An 11,675-nucleotide genomic window follows, 5' to 3' on the forward strand; every position below is an offset into this window, starting at 1 on the left:
GATGTTTGTCTTTCTAGCATGTGCTGACTAAATGGTTGTAAAACCCTTGAAAATCTTTAGTAATTACAATGATACGACTCATTCAACAGGCGGTTAATAAGTCATGGAGGATTTCCAGGCAATGAAGTCTGACATCAGTCAATTAAGTGTCTGCTTTTTGGAGCTGAAATCTATTGGAAGAGAATGATTGTAAAGATATGTACAGCAAAGTCAACCATAATGTTTGCTTAAAAAAATTAAAATAATGAATTATCCACTGGATAAATTTGGATTCATATTGCCATCAAATTAGGTCTTACTCTGTGTCGTCTCTGCTCTCCTCCAGGCGACTGAGGTCAACTTGAATAACATGCTCTGCCCGGCTGTGTCCGATCCATTTTACGGCCCTTGGTACCGGGTTTGGGCGACGGGCCACCAGACCTTGCTGACGCTCATCCACGGGAAGCTCCTCACACTCCTCTCGCAGCACAGCGGCACCGCCTGCAGATACCTGCTGGACACACTCAGACTGCGCAGCAAGAAAGTTGACTGAATGTCCACAAAGGTGCATTCAGACCTAGCCTTTTCTTTCTTTTTAAATCAACATTTTAATGCATCTTTTAAGACTTGTTTCACAGAAACAAGCGAGCATTTCAGGGCCAGTGAATCTTCGTGTCATTCTTTTAGCGTTGTAGTTGGCTTGCATGCACAAACGTACCGGGCATTTTAAAGCTGGCACTTAGAATTGTGGCGTTGGCCAGATTTTAGCCCTCGTTCGTTTTTTTTTTGTTGTTTTTTATTTTCAGAAATATGTCAGCGAATTTGTGGCAATTACTCCAGCTGCTTCTTTTTAAGCTTTGAGGACAGAGAATAGGGGTCACCCAAATGTCACTACTGATCTCCAGCTGTTACACTTTTCTGATTGTTGTCGGGGGGTTTTTTAAAGTTGCACTAGATCATATGTTAGCGAGTTTATTTGCTTCAAACTTGAACTTTGGAGCTGAATGAAAATCTGAGCTGTTGTAAAAGTTACTGCCTGTGTATAGCGTGAGGATTTCTGTATGAGCACCTCTCAGTGTTGTTACGACTGAAAGCTTTCTGGCGTTCTTCTGTTCTCACTTGACTCCACGGCTGTGGGGGTTATGAAAGCATTGCCGTGGAGGTTTCTTTTGCCTTTCTGTCTCCAACTTGTTCAGATCATTCCAGTTGTGATAATCAGGGGACAGGAGGGTGTATTACATGCTGCGACTCAAAGCAGTGAAAGAGGATCCAGAAATCCACAGTGGGATGTTAATATTATCTCTGTGAAGGAGTTTTTTTGTTTTTTAGTCTTTGTTTTATTGTGCTGTTAGACCATAATAAGTGAGGTATAATCTCGAGTGGGAGGAATTCGGTGTTTCCCAAGATAAAGTGTCTTTCTGGGTTGGATTAATGTATCTTACAAAACATCCATTCTCTCCACCGCAACTGTAACGAGCCACACTGCAGTTTGTATTTTAAGAAATGCATCTGATGTTCTGCATGAGGTCACTGTGGGTCATTTATTCATGGCCCGTTTGAAAGGAAGTATTAACTGATAAGTTAGAAGATGTCAGTCATGGTATGTATCATTTCAAATATGAGGGATGTGTGTATATTACTGTAGCATATTCTAAACTTCACTGCAAAGAAGGGATAAGAGGAACTTTTGTATTTCTATCAGTTTGAGTGTATGTGCTGTATTGAAAATAAAAGGTGATTGTAGCTGATCACAGTTCTCCTTGTGTGTATGTTTAAGCATGTATTTTTTGCCTTTTAACCATGTTGCTTGCGTTAGTATTAAATCTGACTTTATTCTGCTGACGACCAACAGATATTACCACTTTGTGTCTCCGTTAATACCGCGATCATGAATTGGAGCTCGCCAAATAGACTGGCATTGTGGGAAATGTGCATATTGTTACAAAGAGCTGAGAAGATTAAGAGGATTTGCCATGCAGCCAGCATGGAAGTAAAAAGGTATCCAAGCTCTACACTGCAGAAAATGCCCTGCTTCAAACAATGTAAATTATAATTCAGGATTTCACACCACAGCGCTCATGCTGATAATTAGGTCCATGGTTTTTTGTGGGGTTTTTTGGAACTGTAATACTTTTTTTTTTTTAACGTTTTTCCTCTGTGCACAGTCACAGTGGATTTTAAATCAAGTGTAATGGAAGTAGAGACTTTTAGCTTTAATTTAAAGTTGGCTATCACAAAATTTGCCACATTCTAATCTGACTTTATTTTGGAGCGGTTTACACCTTGTTTTTACATTTATGGGGGAGGACGGTGGTTAGCACAGTTGCCTCACAGCACGAAGGTCCTGAGTTCAATTCCACCATCACGCCAGGGCCTTTGTGTGGAGTTTGCATGTTCTTTCCGTGTTTGTGTGGGTCCTCTCCGGGTACTCCGGCTTACTCCCACAGTCCAAAGACATTCAGTTAGTGGGGTTAGGTTATTGGAAACTCTAAATTAGGTGTTAGTGCGAATGGTTGTGTGTGTCCAGGCGACCTGTGCAGGGTGTACCCCGCTGGGATAGGCTCCAGCGCCCCTGAAAAAGGAGACGCGTAAGTGAATGAATTAGGCATGTGTTGATTTCACACTGAGACAATTTTAAAGTCTAAAAAGTGTCCTTGGGTGTTCATGATTTGGTTGATGTTGCAGTTGTGTACTTTATTTTTCTTCTGTGGCCTTACAGTGAGCTGCTCACTGCTTTTCTTCTTTGCAAGAATGTTCCAGATTATTGATTTGGCCACTCCTACTTTTTTTTTTTTAATTTATGAGGGCCTCCCTCATTGTACTCGTATCTCTTCGGACCTCATATTGAGAGTTTTGATGAAAAGCTACAAATTGCACATTTATCACCTGAATCAACTCTATTATCTGCTTAATTTCTCATAGAATAACAAGGGAACCGGTCTGAACCTGCCCTATTTGCCCATCAATTATCCAATTGCTTTTGTCTGACAATGGGAGACTATAAAAATGGATGTAATATGCTTGTCAAATATCTTGAATTTATTTATTTTTAGAAAAAAATTACCCAGCATGACATACTAAGTTCATTATTTTTATGAATTGACTTAAAACTCAGACAGAACAGAGAGACCGCAAAGTTTAAGAGCTGATCTAATTAAGCTCACTAGAAATGAGCGACGGAGGTGGCAAAGACCAAATTACTCGTCTTGTTAAATTCAAGATTGACAGCCACCGTAGGCCTATTTAAAAACAGGTTTTCTCCCAGTCCCACCGGTATTGTCTGTTACTCTCTCTGCAACCTTGATATCCGTAGGAGCATATTTGACAGGCAGCAAGCACAACTCGACAACAAACAGTGACATGCTAGATTAAATTTGGACAGCCATCCACCAAACATCCTGCCCCTATTATTGTTGCGCCTGTTAATAAGGTTCGCGCACACGTTTCATACACTGAGCACAAACTGTAGTAACATAGCCAGTATTAAAGGGAACACCACAGCCAAAAACCAACTGGATTATTCAAACCAAATATCAAACAAAGTTGAGAGAGAATCCTAAACAGTGAGCTTGTCAGAGACGGTGGTGCTATGCTACAAGGAGTTACTAACAAAGTCAACTCATGTAGCTACAAACTAGGGTAAAAAATGTTTTTCTTTTTTTTAAAAAGCCATCATCACAAACCAACTGAAGGCTAAGATTAAATAGGGAGACCACAAAATTCATTTCTTCTCATTTTACATCTCTGCAAGAAGGGAATGAATTTGTCCCAAATTGTCAAACTGTTCTTCAGATAATAAGACCTTCAGATATACTACAAAATCCGTTTGCTGCCAAGTTGCAGCATGACTCATGAGCACTCAAGCCTCAGCACTGTACGTTACGGTTGGCTGTTCTCTCTGAGGCCAGACAGGGTAAAAAGCTTTAAGTGCAGCATATTGACTGAAGTGAGCTGCAGAGCGTCTTCACAGGACTGTAGCACCTCATGATTCCAGACAGTCAAGAGTGGAGGTTGATCTAAAACCACCGCAGTGGCTGCAAAGAGACGCTGGATTACAATACACGTTGCTCTCCTTGAAATACTTGTAAGCAAAGTAAAATACTGCTCGGCCAAGGAGGGAACTTCTTGATTTGTTACGGTGGATTACGGAACTCGATGGCACGTTTTGTAACTCTTGGCGCATGACGTATAATAATTGCTCCGAATTATAGAAAATGAATCCAAGAGAAATTGAAAGAGGTGGCGTTTATTGCGTTTACACCACCACCGTTAATTTCCCTCACTCACCGATATCATTTATTCTGGCAGATGGAAGCCCGGAGGCAGACACAGGAGAGAATGTGATGTGTCGGACAGATTTGACCTCACGCCAGGGTTCATGTGTGCTTACATGCAGGCAGCAGACTGAGCCACTCAACTGTCTCTGAGCACTTAGCCCCAAAGTGTCATGTAACAAGTATTTTCAGATACACCTGCAGACTGTGACGGGGGTGGAGCTCAGACATTTCGGTGGGAGAAATAGCAGAAAGGTAGAGCAAGTATGTGAAAACTCTTATTATGTTCACAGCTCCACACAACCCCTAACACACACATGTTTGCTTTTTTTTTTCATGAGAACACAAATATAGAAATCTGTCAGATGATGCATTAATAATAATATCCAGTTTCTAAATATAGTGTAGATTCTACATGCATTTTACAACAGTCGCTGCTTTTATGTCTCATTGCAGAGATGCATGACAATAGCAATCATTGCTTAGTTTGACTTGTATTTCCTATATATAATTAGTATAAATTATAGCATATTCAGTGCTATGCAAAAGTCTTGACACACATTTCTTTACAGTTTGCAAGGAAAATGGGATATTGGTGCAGGGATTTATTGAAATGTGCCAACATACTTGGAAATACAAAAGACTGAGTTTGTTTGAAAGTCAATATCTAGTGTGACTGCCTTTATTGTTAAACACAACCTGAACTCTTTTAGACAAGCTCTCTTGTAATTTCTTTAGGTGGCCTTCAGGAATAGTTCTCCCGGCTTCTCGAAGGACATTCAAAGATTCAAAGGAGTATTATGGCCAGATTAAGGAAAAATAATATTATTGTTCATTTTGAGAAAAAGTCAGAGTCAAAATTTAGAATTTAAAGTTGTCGTTTCAAGTCAAACTACTGCCATGGCTGCTCTGCACATGTGACCAGCTCTCATGTGGCTTCAACAAACCGTAGACGGATCAGATGAAGTGCCAGAGGCGACTGCTGTTTTGAATTGGTGCTATGTAAATAAAATTTAATTGAACAGAATTTATGCTACCACTTCTTCTTGTTTCCTGTAATGTCCAGTTTCCTCAGGTTCTAGGGAGACATTGCACACCATGCTCAGAATCACCTTAGTGTACAAATACAATTTTGTACCTGTCAAAAGTGTTTTTGTGACTGGTTGCTAGCACCTAAAAGATAAAATTAAAGCTGGTTCTTTGCTAAGCTGTCAGTTAGGTTTAGGCACAACACTGGTTCGTCCCTCGAATTATATAATTATGCTTGAGGGATTCATAGGTCAGCAAAACATTCCTCTAGAAATGGTCAGGTACAAAGAAAAGCCGTGTCCAAAAAAAAGACCTTCAGAAAGCCAGGGGAACTGCTGCTCTAGGCCACTTAAAAAAATTGAAAGTGTGTCCTTTGGAGCAAAATATAAAGAAATAAGAGGGGCTCCAGACATTTGCACTGTACTGGATCCTGTTAAAAATAATTGCATTAAAAGGCTAGTCATGCTAGCTGTACTGACCTAACTGCTAAACAGGTGCGTTCTGACTTATTGTAAACTGATAGCTTGTTATAGAGCAATACAAGTGCAACCAAAGCTAATGTGTATGTCAATCATTTTGTTGGTATTTCATCATAATGTATTGAACAAATGGAGAAAAGTGAACATTTTTGCCATGCTATTTCAATAAATTCTAGTGGAGTATTAATTATTTCTACAAAATTTAATAGTTACATGTCCAAGTTGAAGTTGAAGTGTCAGATAGATCAAAATTGTTACTAGCTATGCATGTTTCAGCCCTTCATCCAATAGGGTGCAGGCCATCAACAAGATCTGTTGTTGGGTGTTATTTAGAGCCTTTAGCTGGCTCCAAGTAAGGCCCACTTTCTGGGAGTTTGCCTGGAGGTGTAGCTTGACCTTTCTTTCTTTTTCTTCCCTTGAGGAGTTCTATGTCAGGGCCTCTCTGGTAATGCTCTGGATTCCATAGCATGTGCCCAATCCAACCTCATCATCTTCTCACTCATTCCAAGCAGGGTCATGTTGTACTTTTGCATTTCTACTCCTGTTGGTGTAGTCTTCCCACTCTGGTACACAGTCTTCCATATCCCACGAATTAGGGTGTCAGAGAAAGAGTGTTTGGTCCTGTGGCTTCCAAGAACTCCTGGCTTTCATTACACAACATCATATTCTTCAGATGCCCATCTTAGAGTCTTGGAGTTTTCTACCATTGATGTTTCTGTTTCAAAGGGGTCCCGACCTGGAATCAATCCTTGCTTTAAGCTCCTGCCCTTTAACCTTCTCCATCATGGGTGACCATAAAAGGCGCAGCTCTTAGTGTCCCTATGGCACGCAAGCTGCCTGCCCATGAAAAGGTGGCAACCCAGAGAATGCAGAGAATCACTGGCTGTTAGCATGAAGAAAACATGCAGATTGGACAAACTGATGCCAACAGTAGTGTATTATGAAAATAATACTTGTGTATTTACAGTACATTAATGCCATGTTTGTCAAGTTTTCCGTTCTTAATGTTGAAGCAACCAGCTGTTACAGGCTTTGAACAAGACACAGTTTCAATTTACACCTTGCGTATCAAGTTGGTGGCACATATTTTTGAGATAGATATCTTTAAATCGTTGTTAAGCACTTTTCTAGGAACATAATGCTAATATTAGGTAGAGGCTCCTTTTGCTCAAAGGACCCTTAGCTTCGAGCAGATTGTACAATATTCATACCACATCCCAAAGATATTGAAGGGATTCACATGTTGTGACATGTGGGGAGGCCATTAAAGTCCAGTGAATTCATTGGTATGTTCGTGAGACCTTTTGAAGACAACATGATGTATTAACTTGCTTTAGGTATTCATTAAAAGATAAAAGCTTACAGAGTAGTAATTCAGCATGTGTGGACTGTAATAACGTTCAAACCACGATTGATTGGTATTGAGGGGCCAGAGTCTGCCAGGAAAACCCTGCACCATTTCACTATAACCTGCCTACACTGTTAGCACAAGGCACCGTCAATGAATTTGCACTGTTGAAGCTAAATTTTGATGCTTCAACAATAATTATCTGCTTTTAAAATTAGGCTTTTGAAAAAGTTTGCACTGCATTTAATCATTAGTTGTTTTTCATCTATGGCTCTTCTACAGTGTGTCTATTGTCCTGTCTTTCTCACCTCACAACAGATAGCTTCCCCCTCCCTGAGCCTGACTCTGCCACAGGTTTCTTCCTGTTAAGGGGAGCTTTTCCTTCCCGCTGTTGTCAAGTGTTCACTCATACAGGGTTTATTGCTGAGGTTTTCTCTTTTTTTTGTAATATATCTTGAGGTGACTGATGTTTTAATTTGGTGCTATATAAATACGACTGAATTGAAAATAGAGATTTATGAGACCATACTACACTTTTCCTGCCTTCAACTGCCCAGTTATAGTGAGACTATGCCTACTGCAGCCCCAAAGTTTTGTTTTTGCCAGGTGGGAGTGAAACCTGAAGTGGCGTTCTGATGTAATCTATCTGCCTCATGATTGGCTATGATTTTATGATTACCTTGGGTTTTAAAGTGTGATCTGGCGCACATTTTCCTAGAAAAGATGGAACTTTACACCCTGGTACAACACAGCAGGACTTCAGGGAAATAATTACGTTTTAAAAAAGCAGTTATGATTGTGTTGATAATTTGAGCTTTGGATCATTTCACGATGCCTAGTGGTTGCAAAATGCAAATATGGCCCAGTTTTGCGTTAAATTATTGGAGCCAGAAATATCACATCTTCCTTTAGCCCATTGTCTCAGCATGTACCCAGCATGCTCCATTGCTAATCCAAACATCATAAAAGTATGTGTTGCCTGAAGTCATTTTGAATAATTATAGAAAAGCACTGATAGAACAGTGCATACTAACATGAGGCTACAGGGGGATTGAAATGTGATCAAAATTTAAAGGGCCAATTCACATGCGCTTACAGCCACTTTATTAGGTATACATTGTCATCTGGTTGTTAATGACAAAATCTTAACAGCCAATCATACAGGCACGTAGACATGGACCAGAGAACCTGCCAAAGTTCAAACTGAGCTTTAGAATGAAGAAAGGTGATTTAAGTGGGATTGAACATTGCTTATGGTACGGCTGGCAAGTCAGTATTTCAGAAATTGCTGATCTAGCTGGGACTTTCCCACATAACAATCTCTAGGGTTTACAGAGAATGGCCTGAAAGAGTGAGCAGAAGTTCTCTGGGTGAAAATGTCCTTGTTGTTGCCAGAGGTCAGAGGAGAATCAACACACAGCCTCTCAAACCTTGAAGCAGATGAGCCACTACTCCTCTGTCAGCTAGCAACAGCAGAAGCTACAGATCTCACAGTGCAGACAATAGAAGACTGCAAAAACGTTGCCTACTCAGGTGAGTCGTGATTTCTTCTGCGACATTCAGATGGTAGGGTAATAATTTGGTGCTAACAGTGAAAGCATGGATCCATCATGTCTTATATCAAGGGTTCAGGCTATTAGTCATGGCTTAATGGGGTAACTCAGGCCTCAAGAGTCGGTGTCATGCAGGTTTTAGATGTGTCCTTGATCCATCACAGCTGATTTAAATGGCTAAATTACTTCCTCAACATGTCTTGAAGTTCTCCAGAGGCTTGGTAATCAACTAATCATTTGATTCAGGTGTGTTGACCCAGGGTGATATCCAAAACCTGCAGGACACCGGCCCTGGTGTAGGGGATGTTTTCTTGGCACACATTAAGCCAGTTAGTACCACCACAACCTATCTGAGTGTTGTTCCTCACCATATCCACCCCTATATGACCACAGTGTGCCCATCTTCTGATGGCTGCTTCAACCAGGATAATGTGCAATGGCACAAAATTAAACCAATCTTAAACTGGTTTCTTAAACATGACAGTGAGTTCACTGTACTCCAGTGGCCTCCAAAGTCACCAGATCTCAATCCACTAGAGCAGGGGTGGGCAATCTCAGTCCACGAGGGCCGGTGTCCCTGCAGGTTTTAGATGTGTCCTCGAACCAACACAGCTGATTTAAATGGCTAAATTAGCTCCTCAACATGTCCTGAAGTTCTCCAGAGGCCTGGTAACGAACTAATCATGTGATTCAGGTGTGTTGACCCAAGGTGAGATCTAAAACCTGCAGGGACACCGGCCCTCGTGGACTGAGATTGCCCACCCCTGCACTAGAGCAGCGTTGGGATCCGGAGCATTAGGAGATTTGTATCATGGATGTACAACAACTGTATCAACATGGACCAAAATCTCAGAGCAATGTTTCCAGCACTGTGGTGAATCTCATGGATTTTGTTTTTTTGAGGATTTGCCTGGAAATTGCCCTCCACCCCGTCACAGCAAGGGTAAAGGAAACATGTAATGTGCTCTTAGTAAACATACCATTCACAGTTTTCATTAGGGGAAACCTCCATGTACAATGCAAAACAATGAGAATTGCTGAGGGCAAATTTGGTGTTTAAAAAGAAAATAAGATGCCAGAACACTCACAGGGGATCACATTGTTCTGCCAATTACACCAAATATTATCCTGCTCCATTACTGAAGACCATACAAGTTAACCGGACTCTTGCCCATGCTGCCTTTGAACTGGACCATGTTACCTGAAAAATAAATGTTTAGGCATACATTAGTTCAACACACAATTAAAGCAGGACAAACTGTAACTGTCCAAGCATAATGCATAGGTGTAATATAAAGTTTGGACCACCATCAGTCAGCTGAAGATACTGGAGGTTAGTTTAGCTAGTTTAGTGTACATGCTGCAAGAAAGTAGAATGACACGTTCTCTTTCAAGTTGATTTTGTAATTTTTTTTATTGAATAAATGATTTTAAAAGGTAACAATGTTTAAAACTACATGATCTTCACAGCCATTGCTTACATACTCAGATAACCCATCTATATATATTCTTTCAACCCTCCCCACACTTGTCTTTTGCAATTTTTTGCTAATTTATTTTTTTATTTTTTTGTGTTCATTTTTTTTTTATTGAGTCATACTATCATAATAAATGCCCATTTCAAGTCTTGTCACACTAACAGCAATTCAATAGGAAAAAAGGAAGGGTCTAGCTCTACAGGGGTTGGATTTGAAGTTCCCAGTTCATATTATTCCATCAACAATTTGTCAAGTTACTAAAGCAGAAGGAAAAAAAACAAGGATCCAAAATGTTTTTTGTTTTTTTTTAAAGAAATGAAATAAAAGTTGGTATGAGGAGTTACACCAGGTAACCCTCCCAGCCCATCAGGCCACTGCAACAGAAAAAAAGTCATTTTGTACAGTGACACGTCTTAAGAAGTCAGTGTCTCAAAAATTCAGAACATAGAAAACCACTAAAATAATTTTGAAACTAGATCCAAAATATTCCTTTGAAAAGAATTTATTTGATGTACAAAAACAGTCATTTTCCTTTTTTTTCTCTTTTTCTTAGTTTTTTTTTTTATAATAAAACTTTCAAACACAAGTTTATTGTAGTTCTATTTCTTTTGTCATTATTATTATTATTATTATTATTATCATTATTATTATTATTATCATCATTATTGATTCATTTCTTCTTCTTTTTTTCTAAATTCATCTATCAGTGCGATTGTATACCAGTGCAGCTACTGGATCCAGAGTAAAGAAAACAGGCTTTTTCATCTTTAATGGCATAAAAAATAAGGAATAAATCCATAGTTCATACAAAGTATAACTGCTGGTCTTTAGGGGAAAAAAAAACATTTACAAACCCATAAAGCTAGGAGGCACACCATGGGATTTTCATTTTTGAAAATTATAGCAATAATAATAATAATAATAATAATATTAATAAAACAAAACAAGTAACAACAACTTGCAACCATTTTTAACCATCCATGAGGCCAATTACGGCTTCAGAGATAGAGTCAATGAAAAAAATCATTGAAAAATTGGGTTGCTTATTAAGTCAAGACAGTTGAGAAAAATCGCACATTTAAAACAAACGAAAAGAAAAGAAAGAAAGAAAAAAAAGACAAAACATTTTGTCAATTGCAGGGTTTTTTTGTTTTTTGTTTTTTGTTTTTTTGGAAGGACAGGAAGCCAGGCCTGAAGAGCAGCATTTGGGCATGGCCGCTGGCATCTTTGGTTCAGTCAAACATACGAAGGTAACACGAGCTTGAGCATTCCACGAAATATGAGAATGACCACGCAAGGAATGCTGAGGCTGAACTCTAACCCTGGTATGGAACCAAAACACAATCTGCTACAGACAAACTACAAATGTCGTTCCATAAGATCCCATGAGGTATTAATGCTTTAAACAGTTAAACCAGTACAGAAGCAGGACTGTTTTCTGTGTCCTTACGTAAAATATTAACTCTCCGTCCCATTTTAGGAGATGCTTTCCTTCAACGTGGCTAAAAAACAAAAACAAAATAAACAGGATCGTT

The 11,675-nt window shown here is 39.5% G+C and overlaps 1 protein-coding gene across 1 annotated transcript in view; it reads left to right on the forward strand.

Annotated features, from left to right (window-relative positions):
- The window catches only part of tmem164 (transmembrane protein 164), a 32,892-nt gene extending 21,231 nt beyond the window's left edge, over positions 1-11,661 (forward strand). Inside the window, exon 6 of the mRNA XM_085175360.1 lies at positions 326-11,661. Within this exon, the coding sequence (XP_085031486.1) occupies positions 326-532 (207 nt within the window). The 3' untranslated portion in view covers positions 533-11,661. The remainder of the gene's footprint in view (positions 1-325) is intronic.
- Positions 11,662-11,675: the final 14 nt, after the last annotated feature.

Source organism: Neolamprologus multifasciatus, chromosome 10 (genome assembly GCF_963576455.1).
Source record: "Neolamprologus multifasciatus chromosome 10, fNeoMul1.2, whole genome shotgun sequence".
NCBI classification, from domain to species: domain Eukaryota; kingdom Metazoa; phylum Chordata; class Actinopteri; order Cichliformes; family Cichlidae; genus Neolamprologus; species Neolamprologus multifasciatus.